General features: G+C 42.5%; 1 protein-coding gene across 11 annotated transcripts in view; it reads left to right on the top strand.

The window, feature by feature from the left end:
- Positions 1–26,912, top strand: part of ARMC9 (armadillo repeat containing 9) — a 152,792-nt gene that overhangs the window by 64,792 nt on the left and 61,088 nt on the right. For all 11 annotated transcript variants that reach the window (XM_087424698.1, XM_087424701.1, XM_087424702.1 and 8 more), the window contains 7 exons: positions 663–753; positions 2,126–2,249; positions 4,986–5,125; positions 6,395–6,471; positions 9,454–9,528; positions 18,123–18,213; positions 21,272–21,327. In XM_087424698.1, the coding sequence (XP_087280824.1) occupies positions 663–753; positions 2,126–2,249; positions 4,986–5,125; positions 6,395–6,471; positions 9,454–9,528; positions 18,123–18,213; positions 21,272–21,327 (654 nt within the window). The remainder of the gene's footprint in view (positions 1–662; positions 754–2,125; positions 2,250–4,985; positions 5,126–6,394; positions 6,472–9,453; positions 9,529–18,122; positions 18,214–21,271; positions 21,328–26,912) is intronic.

Genomic DNA, 26,912 nt, shown 5'->3' with positions numbered 1-26,912 from the left:
TTGTGTTACCCTTGAAAGAGCGCTCCTAGACTTTGGTGGGAGGTCCACAGGAGGGCAGTTGTGCAGGAGCAGCATGAGTGGGATCCAGCTGCTGCTTTAACGGCTTTCATTCATTCTTTGTTTTTTCCCAGTTCTTGAGCCTTTTGGGGATTCAGTGATATAAACTGGCTAATCTCTCACTGCCTATTTGGCATTCTTGGGTCTGCTAAGTCTGTTAGCATCCTGCATTCCTGATTACAGAATTGTGTTGTTACAGTTTCTTGTGCTGTTCTCTCTGTCCTTGAGAATTTGTGTTTCTTTTAAAAATCCATTTACTGTAGTTTTACTATGGTTTGGAGGGAGCAAGATTAGATACATGTGTTGAATCTCTCATTCTAATCCGGGAAAACATCAGCAACAATAATAGCAATAGTATTGCTTCCTTTGTGTCAGTCACTGTTCTAAGTGTTTGTGTAGTTAATTCTTTTAATTTAGGAGTCTGAATAACTTATTTTTGCCAACTCTCAGAAAAAAATCAGTTGGAAATCAAGATTCCCAGATGGAATGTTTGGCTTTAGTCTGTTTATTTCACCTCTAATAAATTCACGTGGAGGAAGAGAACACCAGGCCGTGGAGGAGACATGTTTCTGACTTTTCTTGAACTTCGTTGTTTTTCCCCACAGAGGAGTGTGCTTCAGCTGCTGCACTCCAAGAGTGAGGTGGTGCGGCAGTACATGGCCAGGCTCATCAATGCTTTTGCATCCCTGGCAGAAGGTAAGACGTAGGCTTTCTTTAAGGAGAAGAGCCGGGTCTTAGTGATGTGTTTTTTCCTTTGAAAATGGATGTTCTTCCCCAAGTTTCTTAGAGATGACATATGTTTCCTCAATTTATTACCGTTTAATGCATCTAAGGCCTTTTGTGAAAATTAGTTGTCATTGCTGTAGTTTATGTCAGAGCAAATTTTGATTGTTTGTTTTGTAACCCTTCTTGTTTTATTTTGTAAGCTTTTTGGCTTTGTAACGTAGTACTTTTTAGATTGCTTCCAAGTACAGTCATGCCTCTTAATGATGGGAATATGTTCTGAGAAATGCGTCATTAGGTGATTTCGTTGTCGTGTGAGCGTCATAGAGTGTACTTACACAAACCTAGATGGTATAGGCCACTACACACCTAGGCTATATGTTACTAGTGTTATGGGACCACTGTCATATATGCGGTCCATCGTTGATCAAAACGTCGTCATGTGCGCATGACTGTATATAACAGGTAATACATTTTCTGCTTAAGGCAAAATAAAGTTGGTGAAACAATTAAAGCTGATCCCAATAATCACTGTACCATTTCCTTCAAAAGACTATAACCTCTTAAATCAAGAGGATTTGAAAATTCCAAAAGCAACATGCCACCATAACTAAATTCAAAATTATTTTACAAAGTGCCATTATCTTGAATAAGTTCTAATTTGTTTGAGTTCTTTTTAACATGAATAAAGGGAGTTTTCAAATTATGAATATATGATACTCCAAAAGTTTGTTCATTCTTTCATTTGTTCGTTCTTCCATCCATTTAGCAAACATTTATCATAAGCCGGAGTGTGTGCCAGGGACTGTTCATATAAGACTGTTGAAATTCATGTCCAAAATTAACGTTGTCTGTATCAAGATACAAGTCCACAACAGGCTAGTGACAATTCAAGGCTTATAAATAGGGTCCCAGGTATAGTTCCCAACTTCTTCTCCAGGCCATGGGCATGTCTAGAAGGATCAAGGAGCAAGGCCAGAAAGCACTACTTTGCTGCCTCTATTGTAGAGACTAAGGGGCTCATAGCACACAAATTCCCCACTCCCTTTCTCCTTGTAGATCTGACTTTTGGGTTCAAAATTTTAGGTAAATAAAGGCCAGTGCTCTGCATAAGAACATAGTGATGAACCATGTTTAGATTACAAGAAGAGTGATTTTCTGTTCATTAGGTAGTTGATTAAAACCAACTTTGCAGAAGAAATATCTTTTAGTAAGTTTTTTAGAATATAAAATTACCCAAACTCTACGTGTGTTATATGCAAAGTTTTCATAGAAAGTGGTTTTGGAACATGAACTTAACACCAGATAAACTCTTTCCCTTTTTCATCTCTGGTTCTATTAATAGGTCGCCTCTACCTTGCCCAGAGCACAAAGGTGCTGCGGATGCTGGAGGAAAGGCTGAAGGAGGAAGACAAGGACATGATCACCCGGGAGAATGTTCTTGGGGCCTTGCAGAAGTTCAGCCTCAGGTTAGCACTAGGTCATGGTGGCTCCTGTGAAATCAAATTGGGGTTTTTTTTTCAGACGTTATTTTATGCCTGTTTAGTCCTAGTGACAACCTAAGAGGCAGATGATATCTTTCAGCTAAGAGTTAGGAGAGGTTGGGTCACTTTCTAAGATAGAGCTAGAAAGCTTATCTCTAATCCTGTAAACCATCCTGCTCAAGACTGCTGTGGATGGAGGAAGACATTTTTAAAGCACTATTGTATTGTCCTAATGAACCTTATCTAGTGCTGACCAGGTGCCAGGTTGTGTCTCAGGCCAGGCCACGTGCAAGGTTTGGAGATGTACACGTGAATAAACCTGAGAGCCTCAGCCTTCAGGTTGCTCACAGTCAGTTGTGGCCGATGTGCACATAGATGAACAGAGTAGGAAGTTCTATGGAAATCAGGGTTGGAGCCGCCTGGTTCCTTGTCCATACATCCCAGTAACACCCCCTGTAGTCTCAGCCTGGACCCTGTCATGACTTGGAACCGCTCCACATCAGGAATTTAAAAATCAGACACCTCTTCTTGAACCAGATCTGATGTCCTTCCAGAGCTTTGTTTCTTAATGGACAGCTTTATTGAGGTGTACTTTACATACCACAAAATTCACCCATTTTAAGTGTACAATTCTATGATTTTTTGTGTATTTACGGAGTTGTACATCCGTTACCACAATCTAATCTTAGAACATTTCTGTCACCACAAAAAGGAACTTCATGCTTGTTTACAGTCATTCCTCATTCCTACCCCTAGCCTTGGGTAACCACTACTCTACTTTCCGTGGATTTACCTGCACTGGACATTTCATATGGAATCCTATAGTGTGGGTTCTTTTGTTACTGGCTTCTTTCACTTAGCGTGATGTTTTTGAGCTTCATCCATGTTGTAGCATGTATCAATACTTTGGCTATGGGGGTCATTTCTACTTTTTGGCTATTGTGTGTAGTGCCGCTATGAACATTTGGATACAAGTCTTTTTTTTTTTTTTTAAAGATTTTATTTATTTTATTTTTTTCCCCCCAAAGCCCCAGTGGATAGTTGTATGTCGTAGCTGCATATCCTTCTAGTTGCTGTATGCGGGACTCGGCCTCAGGATGAACGGAGAAGTGGTGCCTCAATGCGCACCCGGGATCCGAACCCGGGCCACCAGCATCGCAGCGCGCGCACTTAACCACCAAGCCACAGGGCCGGTCCCTGGATACAAGTCTTTGTGTGGATATATGTTTGCCTTTCTCCTGGGTGGTATCTAGGAGTGAAATTGCTGGGTCATATGCTAATTCTTCCAGCATCCATATTCCCTCGTGACCACCTCACTTTCTCTTTGACTTTATTAAGAACTTTAGTACCTTGAGTCCTCAGCTTTTTCTGTCATTCCTCGTCTGAACACAACTTTCTTCCCATCAAATGTGGTTAACATTTGACTGACTCTCACTACCTGAAGCCTGCAAAGTGAAATATTCTAAGTAGGTAAATGTTTAGTGGGGGAAAGCTGTAGGTATGTAGTTCCTATTTGCCAGGTCCCTGCTGATGAAAATTTCTTGTTCTAACTGTATGAACTGAACAGAATTGTAAGTAATCTCGAGAGATTCTACTTCCTTAGATGAAGTGATGTGAACACTTCATTTCTGTTTGTTTATAAAGATAATTTAGCTTGATGTTGACTGTTATCTGGAAAATTTTTAGAAATTCAATACCTGTAGTTAAGTAACAGAGATAAGATATGGTGAAGAAATACTTCTGCCTGGTAATGCAAATGTTTATCGTACTGCCAATTTTTTCTTCTCCAAACAGTAATTTAAGCTTTTCTGTTGTGGAAATGTGCTTAATGTGTTTGCAGTTTTCCAGAGTCTCTATGATCAATGTAGAAGGTAGCTAGGCTTACCAAAAGAGCACAGTCTTTGTTGTATTCTAATAAATTACATCAATCAGGTGGGTTTAATGTTTAAGAACAGCATGAACAGATACCTGCCTGGGTGGTAGTTTTACCATTACCTGTTAATTTGGAGATGCACAGGGGTGGTTCCACCGGAGTGTTGGACTTTCCGAAATTTCAGATGACTTCTCACGGTGATAACCATGCTTAGTCTCGTCAGTTTTTAAGACTGATATGATGACATTCACCATAATACACTTTGATGAGGCATTGGATTTTATAAGATTTTACACCTGGACTTTGGGTGGAAAATAAATTTCATATAAATTATATTACTCAGATTATTAAATTACTCTGACTCTCTAGAGAGCTGAATCAAAATGGTGTTGAGTTGTTTTTTTCCTCTTCTTTTTTGTTTTCTTTATTTTTACACAGCTCAAAGTGCCTAAGCTGGATTATATAGGCTAGAGTTTAGGAAAAAATCTGTTTGTCAGTGAACTATTTCTATGACTCTGTTTCCTGGATTAAGTAGACCGAAAGCTATCAATAAATAGTTATTAAATATTTGAAATAATATTCTGCTAATTCTAAATATTGAAAAGGAAACTTTCAAAGTAGGTCTCCTTACTGCCTTATCTTTCTTTAAACCCTTAATAATGTCCCTGGAAGGGGGTACAGCATTTATTGTTGTTGTTTCAGTTGTGTGGGTCTAACAGTAAGAAATTCCTCAGAGTCTGTCTCTTCCATGCACTGCGTCTTTTCTGATGCGCAGTCACAGTACTGCGTACTCTTATACGACACGTTTCCTGCCAGCTTTAATTTACCTGTAGGCTTTTTCATCCTAGGCGCCCACTGCAGACAGCGATGATTCGAGATGGCCTCATCTTCTGGCTGATTGATATTCTGAAGGACCCCGACTGCCTGTCTGACTACACGCTGGAGTACTCAGTGGCCCTGCTCATGAACCTCTGCCTCCGGAGTGCAGGTCTCACAGCCTCAGTCCCCCGCCCCCGGGCTCCATGTGGGGAGGGGAAGGGATCCTGACCCTTGAATCTGGATTACCAGTGAGCCTGATGTGGTTTGCCTTTGGTTTAGTTTAGTTTCCCTCATCGAAAACTGAAAGCGGAGAGAGTACAAAGCATTTCCAACTAGGTATAAAGCTGTTGAATCCCTCAAGGCAAAATTCCATTCTGGCTTTGGAAAGAATATTTTATACATATGCAGTACCCACATTAAGAGGAAATTAAATTAGTTTACGTTTTTCTTCATCTTCGTTGCCTTATTCAAAGGTAGGAAGTTAAGAATTTGGATCCGTTTCATCTGAAGACGGAGAAGTATGTTGCCAAGATTCTACAGGATCCAGTTGGTGGCAGAGCAAGGATAACCACGCTCCTGGCTCTTAATTGCAGTCATCTTCCCCACTCCACCCCCTGGAAATGGGGATTCTCATCTGGACATCTCAAGTCGTTTATGTACTTACCAATAAAGCTAGTGATTTTAGCTTTTCTGCAGGTTCCATCTCATTTAAATGATCTGTTACCTGGGATGGAAGAAGCTTCTCTAGAAGCAGTGCCAAGTCCAGCCGATGGCTGACCTCAGGCTGAGCAGCCCAGTGTGGGGAGAAGAAGGTTACCTGGATAAGTAGCTCCAGGGTATTCGTTAGAAGCTTCTTCACCCTTGGATGCTTTGTAATCTGAACCACCTAACTGTGTGTTGTTGACTGAATTACTGTTATTTCAATCTTCTCTTTCAAAAAATAGCATATGCAAATATCCTAGCTTTAAAACATTTATCAGATTATAATCAGCTTTTCTTATCATCATCCATTTATTTGCAGTGATTGTTATGATGATGTTTGGAATTACTAAAATACCTGTGTGATTTTTATGATGATGGTGTATGCACTTGGGAGGTAGAACATTGCCCTAGAAGATATTGTGCTTTCACTCTGATGAACAGCTCTGTGCTCTGTCTACATAATAATAACCACCACCATTTACTGAGCACTCAGTGTGTGCCAGCCTATACTAAGTTACTGAATTCTGCATCAGCTTTTGAGGTAGATATTAATAATCCCTGAGGAATCCCAGAGGAGGAATAATCCCTGAGGAATCCCAGAGGAGGCAACTGGGGCCCAGATTGGTTTAGTGACCCACCCAGGGTCACACAGCTCATAAGCAGAGAAGTCTGCTTGACTTGAAACAGTGCTTCTGAGTTTAGACGTGTCATGTTTTGTCTTGTTGTTTTCGTAAAGGGAAGAACATGTGTGCCAAGGTGGCAGGGCTCGTGCTGAAAGTTCTTTCAGATCTGCTCGGCCATGAAAACCATGAGGTACTGTCATTGCTGCTAGCCCTAAGCTTGGGGGAGGGTTGGCCCGCGATAGTTACTGCACTCTCCCTCCTCCGAGTGTTTGTATAAGCTACTTCAGAGCTTTGATAAGTTTTAAATTCTGGAACGCAGAAGCAGGAGACTGTTCCTCCACTCCCCATTGATTAGCACCCTACCCTCCCTGATCTGTGCTAGCTCCCTCTCATGCATTATTTTTTTCTCTTTATCGTCTGTCTCTGCTTCGTTCCTCCCCCATGTTGACACTCCTCTGTTATGTTTAATATGTGTCTGTGGACACGCTTGTAGCCTGCAAATGTATTTAATATTGTGTGTGAGTGTATTTCATTTGTAGAAATAGCATTGTGCTCTGGAGCTCATTCTTTTCCTACTTTTTTCACTGTGTTTTTAGGACCTTTCTGTTGCTTTATGTACATCTAGTTCCTTAACTCTCGCTACTGCCAAGCAGCCCTTGTTTGCAGCCCTCCTCTTTAGTATCCCTTCCCCCAGGGGCATCCACTTGGGCTGCTTCTAACTCTGTGCTGCCATAGCGGTCCTCAGTGGACGTCGCACACTTGCCCCACGAGGGCCCGTGCAGAGCTCCCCTGGGCTGCAGACACTCATCACTGCTGGCTCACCCTGTATGTCAGTCTCAGGGCAGAGTCCTGCGGAACTGTCTTGCAGAATGCCTGTTCTAGCTTCTGCTCTCACTGGTGTCCTCCCTAACACTCATGCAATTTTCTAAGTCTTCTAACCTATGGGCTGCAAGCCCCTTTTAAATAAAATGAGGTCTGGATAAACTAATTAACAAAAACTAATAAACAATATGATTATTATCTTGTCTGCTTTCCACAAATGCCTTTGAAGAAACCCTGGCAACACTTTGCACCTGAAGCCAAAGCCTCAGCAAAAATCTGACCTTTTAGCCGGATCAGGTGCAGGGGTCTCTTAGCAGGACAGGTCTGAGTACTGCTGGGTCAAAGTGAAGCACTTGGTTTCCCCACGTCTGTGCCCATTTCAGACAACTCCCATTCTGTTCATTCCTTTCACTTCTTATATTCTCTCAGCCCCATCAGCTGAGTGACCCGAGCTGCTTTAGCAGGTAGAGGTCTGGTAGTTGTTACAGTGTGTGCTGTGCCTTTTGTAGTTTAAAATCAGTGAGCTCTTAACTACTTCTACACCTGAATGAACTCTGCTCTCCATTTTATTCAACTCAGGCACTTGAGGCCAATGGGAAATATATTCTGTCATCTAGTGAAGATTGGTTTCAAGTGTTGGAACCAGTATGTCAGCTCTGAAAACTGAATAGACCGAAAGATTCAAATCTTGTCATTAACTGTTGCCAGTGCACTTGCTTTGAAAATGAGCTGGAAAATCTACCAGTGTATATTTTAGAGCCTAGAAATGTGTTTGCCGCACAAATAAATGCTACACACGTGTATCCTGTATGAAATAGCCATGGTCTTGCAAGACAAAACTCAGAAGCCATAAAGAAAAAGATTCACATATTTGACTATATGAACATTAAGTTTTTTGTATGGAAAAAGATGCCATAATCAAAGTCAAAAGACAAATGATACCCTGAGAAAAAATGTACATCACATATGACAAAAGTTTAATATACCTGATATATGAAGAGCTCCTATAAATTGATAAGTAAAAGTTAAACAAAAGAAAAGCTAACAGGACGAAAAAGAGTAAAGGATATAAATGGACAATTTACAGAATAGTAAATCTCAATGGGCTATAAACATGAAAAGATGTTTAATTTTGCTAGTAGTCAGGGAAATGAAAATAAAAACAACTATAGGATGCTTTTTTTCACTCACTAGATGGGTAAAAATTAAAAGTGATAATAAAGTCCAGTGCTGGGAAAGGGTGGTGGGAAGTGAGCCCTCCTCTGTCACTGTGGAGAGGGTGTGGCACACATCTACTCAGAAGGGAGCTCTCTGTAGCAGGCACCTGCCGTGTACCATGTCTTGTGCTGACTCGATGTTGGGGTTACCTGTGTGAGTAAAACATGGGTCCTGTGCTTGAAGAGCTCATAATAGGGGAGGCATAAGTATATATTTGAAAATATACTGAATCCGGTACAGTAGTGCAGGGATGTATGGGAAGCAGAGTGGAGCACTTTGTCTAGAGGTTCAGGAAAGGCTCACTATGAGACATTTCTGAGCTGAATTTTAAAGGATGAATCATAGCTTTCCAGATAGACACGTGTGGGAAGAGCATTCCCGGCAAGATGAACTGCTAGAACCAGGCCAAGGCGTGGTGTGTGTGTGTTGGGGTGGGGGGGTCCCTGAAGTAGTGTGGAATCCATGCTGTGTGAACTTCATGGTGGCAGGAAGGGAGGAGCAGAAGGAGATGATTTAGAGGCCAGACCTTGAAGGGTCCTGTGTGCTATACCTTCCTAAGAAGTTAGGGCTTTCCAGGTAGGCTCTATGGAAGGTTTCCGAGGTAGGGAGAAGGATGTTTTGGCCCATGTTGTAGAATTTTGGCAGTGATATGATGGTTGGATTAAAGGGTGAACATCGAAGGCAGAGAGACCCATTTGGAGATCTGATGTGGCCTAGGTCATGGACGGTGATGTCTGAACAAGGATAGTAGCAGTCACATGGGAAAGAAGGGTTCCTATCAAAGATGGCTTGGAGACTCAACACTGGGGAGTGAAAAGAGAGGAATCAGTGATGACTCCAGAGGTTCTAGCCTGAGTGATCAGGGTGACATTAATTAAGCAATGAAACATAGCAGGACTAAGCTTTGGGAGGGAATGGTGAACTTGGTTTTGAACTCTCGGTTGTAGCTGTCACTGGGACATGAAGTGGAGATGTCTGTCCTTTGGAAACATGCATCCTGGAGCTCAGGAGAGCTGTGAAGATGGTCACGCTCACTCTCCTGTTAGCCAGATTGTTCTCAAGTGTAGTGTTTGATAATTGAATTGCATAGTATTTGAGAATTTGCAAATGACTGTTTTTTCTCCTCTTAAAGATACAGCCGTATGTGAATGGAGCCCTGTACAGCATTCTTTCTGTTCCATCCATTCGTGAGGAAGCACGAGCAATGGTAAGAGGATATGCTCGAGCAATGTGTAAGCTTCTGTCAGTGCCACGGTTCAGCAGCTATTAGAGTGAGGAGTTCCTAGACTGGGCTCCATGGGGGGCTTCAGACAGTTTAGGAACTCCCTGAAATTGTGTGCCATGTACATATTTGCAGTTTTCTGGGGAGAGAGTCTGTAGCTTTTATCAGATTCTCAAGGGATCCCTAGTTCCTAAATGATTAAGAACCACGGTGTTAGAAAGTTCCCAGCAGGGTTTATTTTTGGAAAATTGAAGACATTGTTTTTTGTTTTTAATTTAAATGACTCATTTTCATTTGGGGCTTTGAGAGTGCTTATGGATTTTGTAGTAGGAGAAGCGTAGGAGGAAAATGATGAAATGAAGAAAATCATCACTCACGTTCATCTCCAGGATTCCTGGAGGAATAGTGGCAGTAGTGAGAATTGGTACAATTAAAATACTCTTTTTTTTTTTTATTGATGTCATAATAGTTTATAACATTGTGAAATTTTGGTTGTACATTATTGTTTGTCAGTCACCATATAAATGCATCCCTTCACCTCTTTGAAACACTCTTTTAATCTCCAGACATTCTGATAGCAACCAAATGGAACAGAAAAGCTGAGAAAGGTGATAAAACTGTCTGGTACTTGGTTTGGTTGGTAAATAGTGAATTCAATATTTAATGTGTTTACATTACTAATTACAATTAATTACATTACATTTACACATTAGCTTATATTGGAAGTCTAAAACAAGCCTCAGGTGATTAGCATCTTCTTTTGAGGTGACAAATGTTTGTAGATCTAATCAGCAAAACCACTGGACTTTGGTCCTTTTTCCTTATGACGTATGAAACCAGGTTAACAGTGTGCATATTAAATGCTGTGATGAAGGGATTAAATATAATATTTCCAGTCAAACCACAGGCTAAATTCAGTTTGAGACCAATGAAACACGTTCTTCCACTTAGTTTTGCTTACTTAGAAGAATTGCTAAATCTTCTGTTCATCTAAAATTACATGAACAGTTATGCCAGAGATAAAAACTTAAGAACCATTCTGTGTGGTCACAGTAAACAATGGAACTTAATTGCCTACTGCTTTTAAATCAAAAATCTGCTTTTTAATATAGAATGGGGGAAAATAAACTTGATTAATTTCTGCATTATGGTCATTCAGGTGAAAGAGAGGAATTTTCAACCAAGGCAGAGAGCAAGGAAGAAAACATGTAGGCTGAAGAGAAAGAAAGAATGGAGGTGACATGGAATCAAAAAGTATGAAAGGCAGCATGGAGGAAAGACTTCCAGGGCAAAGGGGTGGAGAAGGTGGGAGGGAATGGCATTAAAGAAACAGGGGCCAAGTGGGGAGGGGACACTCGCAGGTGTAGGATATGAGGGAGGGCAACCCTTAGAGCTCATCTAGGCCAGAGAGAAAAAAGGTGAAGAAAGGGACAGAGCCTCCGAGACCTGTGTGACCATATCCAGAGGTCTCACACATATGTAATTGGAGTCCCAGAAGGAGAGGAGACAGAGAGAATGAGGCAGAAAAAAGGTTGAATACATAATGATGAAAGTTGGTGAAAAACATAAATGTAATAATAAGGTATCTAGGAAATCCCCAAATGTTTGGAAATTAAAGAGCACAATTGTATTTGTTGTCTATTGCTGCTTAACAAATTACCCCAAACCTTAATGGCTTAAAAAAAATTATCATCTCACAGTTTCTGTAGGACAGAAGTTTGAGAGAAATTAGCTGGATGGTCCTGGCTAAGAGTCTCTCATTAGATTTTAGTCAAGACTTCGGCCTAGGCAGCCAAGACTTGACTAGGGCTGGAGAATCCGCCTCCAGGCTCACTCACATGACTGGCTGTTGGCTGGGGACCTCATTTCCTTGCCACATGGGCCTCTCCATAGGGCTTCTCTGACATGGCAGCTGGCTTCCCCCTGAGTGAGTGATCCCAGAGAGACAGAATGAGCAAGATGGAAGCCACAGTATCCTTTATAACCTAATCTCAGGAGTGAGGTACCATCACTTTTAATCTGTTTGTTGCACAGACGAACCCTGGTACGACGTGGGAGGGGACTACTCAGGAGCATGAATTCCAGGAGGTGTGGGGATCATTGGGGGCCATCTTGGAGGGTCACTACCACACACTTCTAAGTCACCTGTGGATCAAAGAAGAAATCACAGGGGAAATTAGGAGCTATTAATCTTTTGAAATATGTTACAACTATGTCCCCAGTTTTTTACTTGCCTTTAATTATGGTGTTTTGGGTCTTATGACAGCTTTAATTATAGTCAAATCTGTTAATATTTTCCTTTATAGTTTCTGACATAAGTTTCTAGACAGCCTCTGAATTATTGACTTTTTTTTTGGTGAGGAAGATCAGCCCTGAGCTAACATCTGTTGCCAGTCCTCCTCTTTTTGCTGAGGAAGATTGGCTGTGGGCTAACATCCGTGCCCATCTTCCTCTGCCTTATGTGGGACGCCTGCCACAGCGTGGCTTGATGAGTGGTGCATAGGTCCTCACCTGGGATCTGAATCTGCCAGCCCCGGGCTGCCAGAAGCAGAGCGTGAAACTTAACCACTACGCCACCAGGCTGGCCCCTGAATTATTGACTTTAAAAATAAAACTTGGAACGCTTAGATAAAGTTGTAAGTAGCATAAGCTTCCCTCTGGCATTTTAACAGGGATCAAAGTCATAAGCTAACGGAAGACCCCCTTGTTGCCTGAGCCCAGGAAGCTTTTGGGCACATCGTCTAAGCAGTTCCTGTTAACTGTTTGTAAGACAGGCCCCTAAGGGAGGTTATGCCCACAACAGAGTTTTTCTAAAACCCTGAAATTTCCCTCATTCCGCTGTTATCCGGGAGGAAGTTTTTAGACTGATAAAGGGTAGTATATTGTTTTTACAAATAACAATAATAAAGGAAACCAGACAATGAGGAAAACATCGTCCGTAATCACAGCACCCTCACATCAGCTCCTGCACAATGCCGGAACATGGTGGCAGCTGATGTTCTCAGATCATACTGGTATTTGCAGTGTTGGCACAGTCCTTTTGGAAAGCAGTTTGGTAGTATATATGAAAAACTGCTAAAACCTCCGTATTTTGGATTAATTCATTTTCCTCTGGTTATTGATGCGGAGAAGAAGAGCTCTATGCATAAAGATGCTCATTTCAACATTTTTACATTAGTGAAAAACCGAAACATAAATGTCTGGTAATAGAAGAATTGCTAATGAAATTATAGTTCTTTTGCTCAAAATATTAATAGCTATTGAAGATGATAATTAGGAAAAGTGGTATGAGGCAGTATGGAAATTTTGTATTGTATAATGAGGGATAAAAGCAGAATATGACATTATAAGAATTCTGTTTTTGCAACTGTGTGAAACATTTGTGTGCTTGTGGAAAATGACAAAGAATACATAAAAATTATATTAGTACCAAATGGTATTATGATGGTCTTAAAATAATACCAAAAAAAAAAAAAAAAGAAAGGAGAAAAAGATAAATGAGTGCCCTGAGGCCCGTTTGAACTGTAAAAGACCACCAAGGTCAGGGGCTGGGGCTGGAGAGCAGATCAGATCAATAGGGCTGCCCTAAAGTCCATTACGAAGCACCCTGCACCCGGGGCTGGAGTAATTGTCAGCCGGGAGCTCTTCCCTGGGACCTAAACTCTAGCTAGACATTCGCCCTGGGCTGGAGCCGACCAGATGCTCTGTTAGTTGTGAAGGCTCCCCGGGAGCTGGGCTGAGAAGGTACGTGGCCAGGAGGAGTGCCCACCCACTCCACAGGGCTGCTCCAGTGATGCCGCCCCTCCAGCTTGCGCCATCACCCCAGGGCCCACTGCTCACACCAGGATGCCAGAAACTCTGCCTCTGCTGCTGGGATGCCGCTGCTACCCAACTGTCAAAAAGATATGTATTTCCCTTGTACCTGATTCTTCACATTGCCCACTTCCAAATCAGTCCCACGTAGGTGCATTTGATTGGCAGGATCTAGGTCATCTGCCTGCACCCTAGCTGCAAGGGAGGCTGGGAGTGCTAATATTCTGCTGCTGCCTTGGGAAATTAACATGTCATATAGAAGCTGTTTAAAAAGTGTTCATCAAAACAAACACATAGATAAGGAGAACAGATTAGTGGTAACCAGAGGACAAGGTAGTGGGCAGAGGGCGAAAGGGATAAAGGGGCATGTGTGTATGGTGGTGGATAAAAACTAGACTCTTGGTGCTGAAAATAATTCATTAATTTTTAAAAATTAAAAAAATAATTGATTTCATTAAAATACTAGCCAGCCAAAAAAAAATTTTAAAAAATAAAAAGTGTTCATCAGCCACAAATACAGCAAATGGCCATTACAGTTGGTGAGGGTGTTCGCTGTATTCCACAGCATCCATCATGTGTGGGCTTTTCACAATGAGTGTGGAAATCTTAGAGGATTATAAATTGATACAAATTTTTTGGAAAATATTCATATTCTTTGCCTGATAATTCTGCAGCTCCATACAAAACATGAACAAAGATTCACATATCAAAATGTCCATTACAGCATTACTGATCATAGTGGAAAATAGGAAACAACCTAAATGCCCAACATTAGGGGAATGATTCAGTCAGAACAGAGATGGAGGGTGAAGTGGTTAAGGGTGGGAGCTCCCGAGCCTGAGGCCGTGTTTGAATCTTGCCTCTGTGACTTCCTAGTGTATTGTGGTATATTGTTGGGCTAATGACTTAACCTCTCAACGTATCCATTTCTTTCATCTGTAAAATAGGGATTATTTTAGTACCAAAGTCATAAGATGGTTGTGAGAATTAAAAGTGCTAATACACATAAAGTATTTAGAACAGTGCCTGGCACATAGCAAGCACTGAAAAATGTTAGCTGCTGTTATTATTTATTACAGCTATTAAAATTGTGTTTATAAAGTTTTTATTGACACGTGAAAATGATCATAAAGTTAACCTGAAAAATAAAAAACAACATTATATTATCAGTATGGTCTCAGTTATGTAAAACAGTGCCCATAAAAGGCAGGAAATATCTTAAAATGTTCACAGTTATTATCTCTAAGTATAGGGGATTGTGAGCAATTTTTATTCTTTTCTTTTATATAGTTTACAAGTTTTCCACAAAGAACCTGTATAACCTTTGTAACTAAAGGAAGGTATTTATATCTACCTAAAATAGATACTTATATTTCTAACGGGAAAATTTCTCTTGAAGACCTTTAGTGATGTAAGTCTAGGCTGTTTGGGCTGGAACAAAACAGAATACGGTGGAGCGCTGAGTTGCTGAGCGTGAGAGAGGCGGGTTCTAAGTTAGTTGGACGCACAGTGTTCAGGCACATCGTAGGCCCTGCGAGAAGTGCTCTATCTCATTTAATCCTCCCGAAGGTCCCGGAGGGAGTTACTGTGTTCGTGCCCATTTTGCTGCTGAGGAAGTGAGGTTTAGCAGTTAGATCTCTCACCCAAAGTTGCACAGCCTGGGAGCGGCCAGCCCAGGCCATTTGGCTCCAGAGCTCTCCACGCCTGGGCTGTGGTGTCGCTCCAGGCTCAGGACGGGATAGACCCCCAAAGTTTTACCTGATGAGGAATCTGGACATGATCAGTTGTGTAACACAAATATGGTCTGCTGTGTGGTGGTCTTTAATCATAGCTCACTGGCAGGGGCACAAGTTCCTTATTTCTTTAATTTTATTTATTTATTTTTTTGTGAGGAAGATCAGCTCTGAGCTAACATCTGCCGATCCTCCTCTTTTTGCTGAGGAGGACTGGCCCTGGGCTAACATCCATGCCCATCTTCCTCCACTTTATATGGGACGCCGCCACAGCATGGCTTGCCAAACGGTGCGTCAGTGCACGCCTGGGATCCAAACCAGCGAACCCTGGGCCACTGCAGCGGAGCGTGCTCACTTAACCACTTGCGCCACCAGGCCGGCCCCTTATTTCTTTACTTTTTGCACATTGTTCATGTTCTCATTTTCCCTCATCTGGCTGATACGCAAGTGCCTGTTCTTATCCTTTCCATTTACCCTGGCATTTTTATTCTATTTTATTTTTTTCAGTAAAAGAGCCCATGGCTTTTATTTTATTAGAATCTTCATTTTCTACTCCCTTCTTCCTCCTCCACCTCCGTCCATGAAATGGTGTCCTCTCCCTTTAAGACTCCTGGCATTTTTATTTGGCCTGGGTGATCTGAAATGACAAATTATTACTTCTATGATAAAATACTATTTTTATGCTTTATTATTCCTATGATTTACATTTTAGATTAAACCTTACCTGATATATATAGTTTAAAAAAATAAATGAAATTTCTCACTGGGGAGTTTTCTATTAAGAAATCTTCCCCCAAATAATCCTCCTAATTACAGAGAAGCAGTTTGTGATTTTTGTTTTTTCTTTTAGGGGAAGATTCGCCCTGAGCTAACATCTGTTGCCAATTTTACTCCTTTTTTCTTCCTTTTTCCCCCTCAAAGCCCCAGTACATAGTTGTGTATAGTTGTAAGTCCTTCTAGTTCTTCTTTGTGAGCCACCACCACAACATGGCTACTGACAGACAAGTGGTGTGGTTCCACGACCGGGAACCGAATCCGGGCCGCCGAAGCAGAACGCACCAAACTTGAACTGCTAGGCCACCAGGGCTGGCTCAGGAGTTTGTGATTTTTTTCCCAAGTAACAACTGAGCTAGAGATAGAGGAAAGAGTGCAGATGAGAATAAAAAGATCTTCCATTGTATGAGCAGATAATCGTTCCCTCAAGTAGCCTCTGGAAAAAAACAGTAGAGGAGAGCCTGCATTTGTGAATGATTTGTCTCACTCCGCTGGTGAAGACGTTAAAGACTTAAAGACGTTGACCTGGGTGAGCTGTTGGGTGGTGATCCTGATCTTCAGAGTTTTCAGGTTTATCACACTGCTTTCACTTGCTAACATTCTCCCTCCTCTGGCCCTTACTTTGAGTGGGGATGGAGAATGGGGAAGAGATCAGTTTTTGAGATAGAGAAAAAATTCAGTTCTCCTGACAACAACAGGCCCGCCTCTGGTCAGACAAGCCCAGGTGTGTCTGACTGGTCCTCCAGGAGCCCTCGGCACTGCTGACCAGGCCCTCTTTGGAAAGCTCTTCCTTGGATTTAAGGACCATCCAGAGTTGTTGTTTCCTTCCAGACCACTCCTTCATGTTCTCCTCTGCAGGTTTATCTAGCTCTGCCTCCCAGTTAACTGTTAGTGTTCTTTAAGGTCTGTCCTTACCCGCTTCTCTTCTCACTCTGCCGTCACCAGGAACCTCGTTTATTCCCTTGGCTTCAGCTACCAGATCGCTCTTCTGAGCCATAGACCTTGACCAGACACAGCAAGCACAGTCTCAGCCATTTATTGAGCATCAACTAGGTGCCAGCTGTGGGACTAGAAGCTCTTTTTTTAGGTATAATTTATAAGCAGTGAAGTGTGCAAGCCTTATATGTACAGTTTAATGCATTTTAACAAATATATACATCTACATAACCAACACCCAGTTTTATACTTTATCTTTTAAGAATCTCGTATTCACTCAAGTTGCCACCCTTATTTTATAGTTGAGAAAACAGGCTGGGAGGAGCTAAGTGATTTGACCAAGGTCACACAGTTAATTTATGGGGAAGCTAGGATTATAATCCAGATTGAACCTTTCTAGAAGGTAACATTCTGCTTTAGATGATGGAAACTCACCATGTTCAAAACTACACTTCATATTTCTTGATTCAGTTAGAGCTATTGATTCCAAACTGACCTAGATAAAAAGGGAATTTACTGGCTCATATAAATGAAAAGTCCAGGCATAAGCTTCAGGCACTGCTTGATCAGGGTTCACGTATCACTAGATCCATTTCTCTTCTGGCACCTCTGGACTCTGCTTCCTCTGTTTTGGGTTCATTATTAGATACACTTTCCCCTTGTGGTGGCAAGAAGGCCTCATCAGCTCCAGCCATACGTACTCATTCAAATCCCACAAGGAAAGAGGAAGGAGGGGAAATAGACACTTGTGCTTAAGTTAGTATCTTACCTCTACATTTTCCTGGAATTCTGTTAGTCACTATTGAAAATTCTGTTGTTAGTGTTTTGTAATAAAGAAATAATACATAAGGTAGTGACTTTATAATTTTTTTGATAGAAAAAGAATGATAGCTGTTTAAAAACACGTGTTATTTGTTCATTTACTTCTCTGAACATATGGTTTCACTTTTCACAGACCATATTTGGTCCTAAAATCCAGAAGGCAGTGTATAAATATAAGGAAAACACAGAAAAGAAGCCACCTCCCAAAACAACATATTGCCCAAACTGAAGGGAATATTTATACAATAAAATTAAACAATTTTTTTTTTTTTGCTAAATGTGTTATAATTAGGTCAGATAGTCAAACAAGAAGAAAACAATTGCACTGTGAATTGTGAAAAGAACAAAAAGAATGTTTTGTACTGAGCAGAGGAATTTTTATTGTGCATATTCCTTCCCCCTGAAAAAAGTTTTCTTTTATTAGGTGAAACTACCCCACTGAAAAGTAATTTCCCCCCAAAACACTGAAATGTTACCTCTTACTCTCGCCAATGCTTCTAGGGAATGGAAGACATCCTTCGCTGCTTCATCAAAGAAGGCAATGCTGAAATGACCCGCCAGATTGAATTTATCATCAAGCAGCTTAATTCAGGTCTGTTTAATGCAAGAATCTGTGATGTATTTTTTGAATCTTTCACATATGCCAGGAAGATACATGGGCTTTCTTATAGGGGCTTGTCATATCTTGGTATTCATTCAAGAGGCCGTAAGGGAGGTGGGGAGACCCAAGTGAACCCACAAACAAAAGTTTAGTCAGGTAGTCAAGGGCAGATTGTCCCAGGATCAATAATCTCTCATCACACTTTAGGCTTATAGTTGACAAAAAGAATTCAAAAGCAATTACAGAAACCCTTCTCTAACTGTAAGTTCTCTTTTATGTGGGCCTCCCCCTCCTAATTCTTTCCCCACCTCATAATGGGGACCCAGGGTCCTAGGGTCAGATAGTGAAAACAGATGCCGATCTTTCTAGCACCACTGTAGAAAATGTCATCCTCCCACATTCATTCATTCACTCCTGAAAAATTTATGTTGCCAACTGGCAGGATGTGATCCCCTTTTTATCTGGCTTCCTCCATTAGTATGACAACCCACATCCCATAATAAGCAGGAAAGGAAGGTGAAGGAAGCCTTGGATGGGACTGGGGTGGTGGGGAAGCGCTTAGTCTTTCTGTAGACTCCTGACACCTTGATCCTGACCTGTACACTGCCAGCATCCAGGGCCAAGTTTGTCACTTACATCTTTCCACGTGCCCTTCCCCGGCACCCAGCAGTCCCCATCACTGAAAGTCCCAGTGCACAGACCCTGTTCAGCACATGCGCGAAGGTAAAAAGTGACTCTCCTCATCTCTAGTCCCGAGTCAGCTGCTTGAGCAAGGCTAGGCAAAGGGGAGATGCTAGAAGCTCTTCACGGGAAGAAGCCCGCAGGGAGCTCTTCTAGCTCATGGTTCACAGCCTGGGCTGCACAGGGCAGTCACCTGGGGAGATTTGAAAATCCCCAAGGCCGGGCCGCACGCCAATTAAATCAGATCTCTGGGAGAACCCCAGGTGGGAATAGTATTTAAAGCTCCCAGGTGATTCCAATGTGCAACCGGCACTCAGGAAAGAAAGGATACTGGCAACTCCAGTGCTGTGCCCTGTTAGGGAATGAGGGCACCTTGTGGGTGACACAACCCAGGGAACAGTGTGGGGAACAGGGCTGATGGCCCTGTCATCCCAGAGAGGAGGAAGTGGGGTTTATTAGGTACTTCAGTTCGCAGGACTGGATTGTTCTGGGGATAGCATGAGTCTGAGCCAAAAGACTCAGGGGAGGGGAGTGTGGCTGGACTAGCCTGTGGCCTCATGAAATGTCAAAGATTTAAAAAAAAAAAAAATGTCATTTCCACCTTTGAAGAAGAAAGGTTTATAATTCATGAATATAGCAGCATCCCCATTTTGAAAGCCACTTACTGAAGGTGGAATGGAGTAGTGCTGTTCATGGGCCAGTAGGGGATAGAAGTTAGGTAGTTAAGCTTCAGCCCCAATGCAGAATGACATAGCATCCCCTGTCTGCAAAGTAGCTTTCTTGACTAACTAGCGTTCTGTGACGATGCCACGGCCCGTGATAGGCGTGGCGGTGTGCAAGCCCTGTGAGGTGGAGACAAGTCGGTGTCCCTCTGCCCTTGGTCCAGCCAAGGCAGTGGAGTCCTTCCCTTTAGAACGAGGGCTGCGTCGAGAACCACAGAGGTCCTAGAGTTTCTACGTATTCCTTTCTAGGAAATGGTTTGGGGGTTTAAGTTGAGGTGAATCTGCTGCCTTTCTAAGTGTGCTGGGCAATCTCTTCAAGAACAGCCTCTGGTTCCTTCTTTCCTCCTACTTCCTGTTTGGCTTCCTTTCCTCTTCTCTCAGGCTTTCTTTACTTTCTAATAATTTTTATTTATTTATTTATTTTCCCCCAAAGCCCCAGTAGATAGTTGTATGTCATAGCTGCACATCCTTCTAGTTGCTGTATGTGGGACGCGGCCTCAGCACGGCCGGAGAAGCGGTGTGTCGGTGCGCGCCCGGGATCCGAACCTGGGCCGCCAGCAGCGGAGCACATGCACTTAACCGCTAAGCCACGGGGCCAGCCCAAGCTTTCTTTACTTTCATGTCATCTGTACAAGAAACGAGTGATAATAAGGAAGATGCAGAGGGATATAGGGCTGAGTAAGTCAGGTGCTCTGTCCCCAGGGACTCACAATCTGGTACGGGGAGTGGGAAAGATACCCAGACGGGTCAGTAGCCATTCATTCATTAGTAAACATTGGTCATCGGAAAGTGGTGAGTCAATCAGAGTTCTGGATAAAATGCCAAGTGTGTTCAAGGATGAGAGAGGTGACTGCTCAGTGAGGGATTGGGAAGGCTTCGTGGAGGAGAAAGTAACCAACTTCTGTGTAATGCCTGCTGTGTACTGGTCCTGGGCCGGGTGGTTTAGTTCTGGTGTGTTGTAAGATCCCACGACAACCCTAGGAAATAGGTGGTCTGAGACCCATTTTGCAGACGAAGAAACAGAGAATCATTCTTTCTCTGATTCCATTGTGCTGCTAATTTATTCCTCCTTTGTAAACTCTTAAGATCTAGCAATGAACCACGGGAGCCTTCAGGAACCCCACCTGCCATGACCACCAGCCCTGGCCTCTGTGGAAAAATCATGGGATTTAGAAATAGACTTGGTTTGAATCTTAGCTCTGTCGCTCACTGGAAGTGTGACCACAAACAAGTTCCTTAGCCTATCTGTGCCTCCGTTTGCTATTTTCTATAAAATGGGGGTAAGAGTCAACAAAATCTTTGTAAGGATTGAGTGAAGTAACATGTGTGGCAGTCTCTAGCACAGTGCCTAGCAATAATATTAGTTTACTTTCTTTCCCCTAAATTTCTCTCAAATTATATGTTGGTTTTTAACTTTTCTCATGCTACTACTAATGTGTTCTGATAAAAATGGAGAGAGAGATTTAAAATTGCTTAGGATGATGTCCAACTATGGCTGAAATGGTATCAAGAACATGATTGTTTTGATGTAACCTAATTCTCTTTAGGGGAAGAGATGTTTACACACCTCTGCAGCAGCTGAAGGATTTCATTGACCAAGACTCCCAACTGTGTTTGCAGTTATTCATTGATTTTTTTCTTTATAGAAGAGCTACTGGATGGTGTTCTTGAATCTGATGATGATGAAGATGAAGATGATGAAGTAAGTTGGAGGCTCTTGACACCACATAGAAAACTTGTGCCCAACTATTCTGAGTCTCTTCCTTGCCTTGAAGTTAGTCCAGAAATGGAGATTTTGATCCTTGCTACATTATTTTTCGCAATTCTGTGGGTTGGCTAGAGCTCAGCTGGGTGGTTTTCTGCTGGTCTCGCTTAGGGTATCATGTGACTATTTTCCATGCTGAGTTGGCCTTGCGTCCTCGGTGGGCTCTCTCCACACGGCCACTAATCACTCAGTGGCCTAGGCTGGACTTCCTTATCAGTTGGCCGGTGGGCTCCGAGAGGGAAGAAGTGAAAGCTTCCATCCTCTTCTGGGCTCAGCAGTCTCAGAACATCCCTTCCGCTGCCTTCTGCTCAGGGCACATCACAAGACCAGCCCAGATTGGGGACGGCAATGAGACTCCACCAGCAAGAGGGCTGAGGGTGGGAGGACTTGTGGGTGACCATGTCTGAAGACTGTCTGTCCCACCTTGGGTGGGTTCACTGCAGCCAATGCAGAGATGCTGCACTCTACAGCACTTGGGTTTTACACTCTACAGCACTTGAGTTTTATGGGAGGGTGAAAGATGACAGTTCTTCAACATGAGTTTTTTTGCTGTGAAGGGGCATGAGGCTCCACTTGTCTTCCTCAGATGGGAATGTTGGGCACGGAGGCTCATGGTGAGAATCTCTAGGGTGCGAGTCCTCAGCTTGGTTCAGAGCTGGCAGAACCAACCAGGTCACTCTGTTATTGCATTCCTTTGATATGGGTTTCCTTAGCTGTGGAAAATCTGCTTACCTGGTTTTTTAGAGCATGAAGGTTCAGAAGTAATGTGGGTGAGTCTCATGAAGTGGTACAGAGAATGGTGACTCGTGGGCTACAGATGGCTTTTCAGATAACAAGCTTTTTCATTGTGTTTCCTTCAGATGTAGAAAAAACATACATGTTGTCCTCTCTAGTTCTCTGTGGTAATAAATAATTTGCATTCCTTCCATTTTGGGAGGAGCAATTATTCCACAAGTGAGTGCTGGAAGATGTATTTTTATTTGGAGCTGTGGTCTATCAGTTTAAAAGATGTGTAGGGCCGGCCCTGTGGCTTGGTGGTTAAGTGCGCGCGCTGCGATGCTGGCGGCCCGGGTTCGGATCCCGGGTGCGCATCGAGGCACCACTTCTCCGTTCATCCTGAGGCCGAGTCCCACATACAGCAACTAGAAGGATGTGCAGCTGCGACACACAACTATCCACTGGGGCTTTGGGGGGAAAAAATAAAATAAATAAAATCTTTAAAAAAAAAAATAAATAAATAAAAGATGTGTAAAAGCCAGGTTTGTGTTCACTGATGGCATCAGTTGGGGGAGAGAGTTCATTTAAGAGCTCCACCAAAGATCTGCTGGTGCTGGTCCTCCGCAGGCCTGCCATTTTCCTCATAGGCTGTAGGTGGCACCAGCGGGTGTTCTTGCTCACAGGCCTTGTCCGACAAGTGCAGTTCTGGACCTCAGACGGGGACCCTGGCCAGCACCTTCTCCAGGCCCCTTCCTCCACAAAGGTGGATCCAGAGAGGGGAGGAGACCAGGCTAAGGTCACACAGAGAGTTGATGGCAGTGAAATATGGTTTAGAACAGGGATCAGCAGACTTTTTCTATAAAGAGGAAGTTAGTAAATATTTTAGGCTTTGCGGGCCACACTGTTTCAACCACTCACGTTGCCATTGTAACACAGAATAGCTATCGACAATACAAAAGCAGGTGAACGTGGCCATGTCTCCATAAAACTTTATTTATGGACACTAAAATTTGCATTTTATATGATTTTCACGTGTCACTAAATTTTTTTTTCAAATATTTAAAAATGCAAAAATCATTCTTAGCTTGCCAACCTTACAAAAATAGGCATCTAGGCCCATGGGTCATCGTTTGCCAACCCAAGGAGAGAACCTGCTCCCTGACTCAGTCAGTCTTCCTGGGACTAGGATAAGACAGCACCTTTGTGCCTGGCCCTTCAAGACTGTTTTAAATTATATTTCGAGTTAATATCTTTTTTGTGTGTGTGTGAGGAAGATCGGCCCTGAGCTAACATCTGCCAATCCGCCTCTGTTTGCTGAGGAAGACTGGCCCTGGGCTAACATCCGTGCCCATCTTCCTCTACTTTATATGGGACGCCGCCACAGCACGGCTTGACAAGTGGTGCGTCTGTGCGCGCCCGGGATCCGAACCTACGAACCCCGGGCCACCGCATTGGAGCGTGCGCACTTAACTGCTTGCGCCACCGGGCCGGCACCCCTGAAGTTAATATCTTAATTATTTAATTCCAATAACTTTTTGTCATTGCGTCCAAAAGTTCCCCTCAAGATCTGTTTTCCCCCTGCTGCTATTAACCCATTTGTTTCTGTATTGTGAGGGAAAAGTTGTTTGGTTCAGCTGTTCTGTTAATAATGGGAATTCCACTTTTGGAAATTTCCCCATAGAAGCAGTTATAGTCTACTCTAAATGAAGGAATAGGGGCCGGCCCAGTGGCACAGCAAAGTGCGTGAGCTCCGCTTCCACGGCCCGGGGTTCTCCAGTTCAGATCCTGGGTGCGCACTGACGCGCCGCTTGTCAAGCCATACTGTGACGCTGTCCCATATAAAGTGGAGGAAGATGGGCACAGATGTTAGCCCAGGGCCGGTCTTCCTCAGCAAAAAGAGGAGAATTGGCATTGGATGTTAGCTCGGGGCTGATCCTCCTCGCAAAAAATAAATAAATACATGAAGGAATATAGAGATCTTTTCATTTTCTGGACTTTTTTGCTACTTTGTGTAGATTTTTATTTTAAGAGGATAGTGTTTGAAAATATTTGTTGTGATAACTAGAATTTTCAGAAGATTCCTAGAAGGAGTTTCGTTGGGAAATTGTAAGGAAAGGATCGGTCGTGTGGGGCCAAAACTTGACTCTTTGTGATGAACTCAGGGGAGCAGATCCTGGACTCTCCCTCCCTCATGATCCTAACGGTCCACTGCTGAGCATTGGTAATGGCGACCTGGGGGAGATGGAGCATATCTATATTTTACTCAGCTTTCCCCAAGGGCAGATGTACTTTTAAAATTGAAAAGAAAAAAGAAAGTGAAAGCTGCTTAGACTAAGGGAAAATTTCCAAAAATCATTTGAGCAAGTCACACTGTTGTTGGAATGTTACTCTTACTCCCAAGGTGACAACTTTGAAGGAGACAGCAAAATTATTTTCAGCGCCTTAGAGTCATACGTCATCTTGCTTAGCAATGTAAAATATTTTTAAATTTAATGTTTAAACTCAAAACACAGATAATGGAGCCACTGTTTACAGTTAGCTGCTTAGTGCCTCTAAAGATAAAATGGCTCCACTGGGGTGGGGCGAAGTCAGGGTACATTATGCTTGCTTTGCCTTTTATTGAGCTGAAATCTGTGCTCTTGCAACTTCGGCCACTGGTGCTGCTCTGCTGGAAACTCTCAAGAGGACCCCCAGATGCAAGATCTAATTTTTCTCTCTAATTTCTAAAAATGTGATGACTTGTTCTGATGTGTCACTTAGTTATGTCTGAATGTACATACATTTATGTGCCAAAATAAGAATTTTTAAAGATAGAGTTAGAAATGCCTTTTCTGACTTGTAGACTTTGTAGGATATAATGTCAAATAGAAAAAGGAAATCACAGAGTAATGTGGACACTATGATTCATTTTCAGAATAAACATATAAATGCACATCCTTATGATTCATGTATGTGCTTATGTAGCAGAAAGGTGTGCAAGTTACGCCCTTTACTCCCTCTTTGTAGATGCTGGAAACGACGGGGGGTAGGGGAATTTGGGTAAGAGGTGAAGAGAGGCCTTGATTGACAGGGCGAAGAGCTGCAGATTCACATGTGAGGTGAGAAATGAAAAGGGCACCCTGGATTTAGTGGACAGACGTCAGTTGCTGAGCAGTTTTGAAGACTAATGGGGCAAAAGCCAAACTGAGCGGTTGAGGAGCAAGTGGAAAGTGAGAGAATGGATCTAAGAAGTTTGTATAGCTCTTCCTACAGATTTGGCTATGAACAACAGAAGAGCTGGATGGTGGCTAAACGAGGCATTCTTGTTTTGTTTTGTTAGTTTAATTTGAGAGAGATGTAAACATGTTAAAATGCTGATGGGAAGGGTCCAGTTGAGAGGGAGAGGTTGAACATTCAAAGCAGGAGGAGGAGAGAGAGGGGGTGGCATCAGAAGAACCATCATTCATTATTTTCGAAATTGCTTCTTATACTCTCTTGGTCCACAAGACCCCAGACCCTTTTAAACCTCCAGAGAAAAAAAACCATCATTAGATAAGCTTGGACAGTACACACAAGAGAATGGACAGATCACAACTACAATTTAAGGGTTCAAATGCATCTCACCTAGTGCTTTGAAGAAATGCATTATCTAATACAGTTTATTTTTATGTAAACGTACATAATATGTTCCCAAAGGGCCAATGGTAAATCACAAGGCTGAGGAGCCCTAATTCCAATGTTCTCACCACAGATGGCTTACGTTTTCTTATTACGGTTTAAGGCGAGGTTCCTTGTGTCTGTCTAGCTCAAAAGTGGCTTTGTAAGTGGAGATGAAAGGCTTTTCTATGCTATTCTAGAAGACTAGTTTGAAGACAAATATTCTCCCCTCTTAACAAAATACGTTTAAGTGCCAGGTGAGGTCAGCCATGGATGTTTACTTGCTGGTTGCCATGTAAGTGACAATCATATGCTCAGTGATTTCCTTCTCTACAGACTCCTTAAATCTAAGAGTCATTCATTTAATTTATGCAACAAATATTTAAAGGCCTTGAAATAACATCATTCTAGGAAATAATGGGGAAGGGATGCAAAAAAATCTAGAAGAGTATCTATGGTTTAAAATACCTCTGAGAGTTTAAAATTAGATAGGTGAGATAGTAGTGATCCTCATAATAGCAGCTCACACTTGTGTGGCATCACCCTGTGCCAGGGGCTGTTCTGGGCACCTTACATGTGTCCATTCATCTACTCCTCACAACAAGCCTGTGATAGGAACTGTTGTTATTCCCATTTCACAGATGGGGAAACATAAAATACGTCACTTGCCGAGTTCACACAGCCAATAAGCAAGTGAAGGAGCTGGGATCAAACCCAGGTGGTCTGACTTGACAGTCCACCCTGTTAACCACTACCCGTGAGACAATATAAACACATATATACACAGTTAGCAAATAATACAAAAAATATGTGATTATAGGTTCATGACTGTGATAGGAACAGGAAGTGCTGCAGCAGCGAGTACTCAGAATACTGGAAGATGGCTGTCTCGACAGGACTTTGCCTAGGCTAGGGTGAAAGGTAGGTGGAATGGATTGATGAAGAGAAGGATGAGGTCAGGAAAGCAGGAGAGGCATCTTCTAGGGGAGGCAACATAAGCCTTATCCTTTGCCTCTCCCCGACCCACATCCACCGCAGCGCAAGTAAACCCATATCAACAACCTAGTTATGTGTATGTGCCTTCATACTTTTTTAATAACATACACACTCAGAGTACACATGTATATGTACACATATCCATGTATGTTTTGTCAATCTGTTTTACAAAA

Source organism: Ceratotherium simum, chromosome 37, assembly GCF_057802395.1.
Source record: "Ceratotherium simum simum isolate JZ-2026a chromosome 37, ASM5780239v1, whole genome shotgun sequence".
Classification (NCBI taxonomy): domain Eukaryota; kingdom Metazoa; phylum Chordata; class Mammalia; order Perissodactyla; family Rhinocerotidae; genus Ceratotherium; species Ceratotherium simum.
Note: the sequence above shows the minus strand (reverse complement) of the source record. Positions and strands in the feature narration are given on the sequence as shown.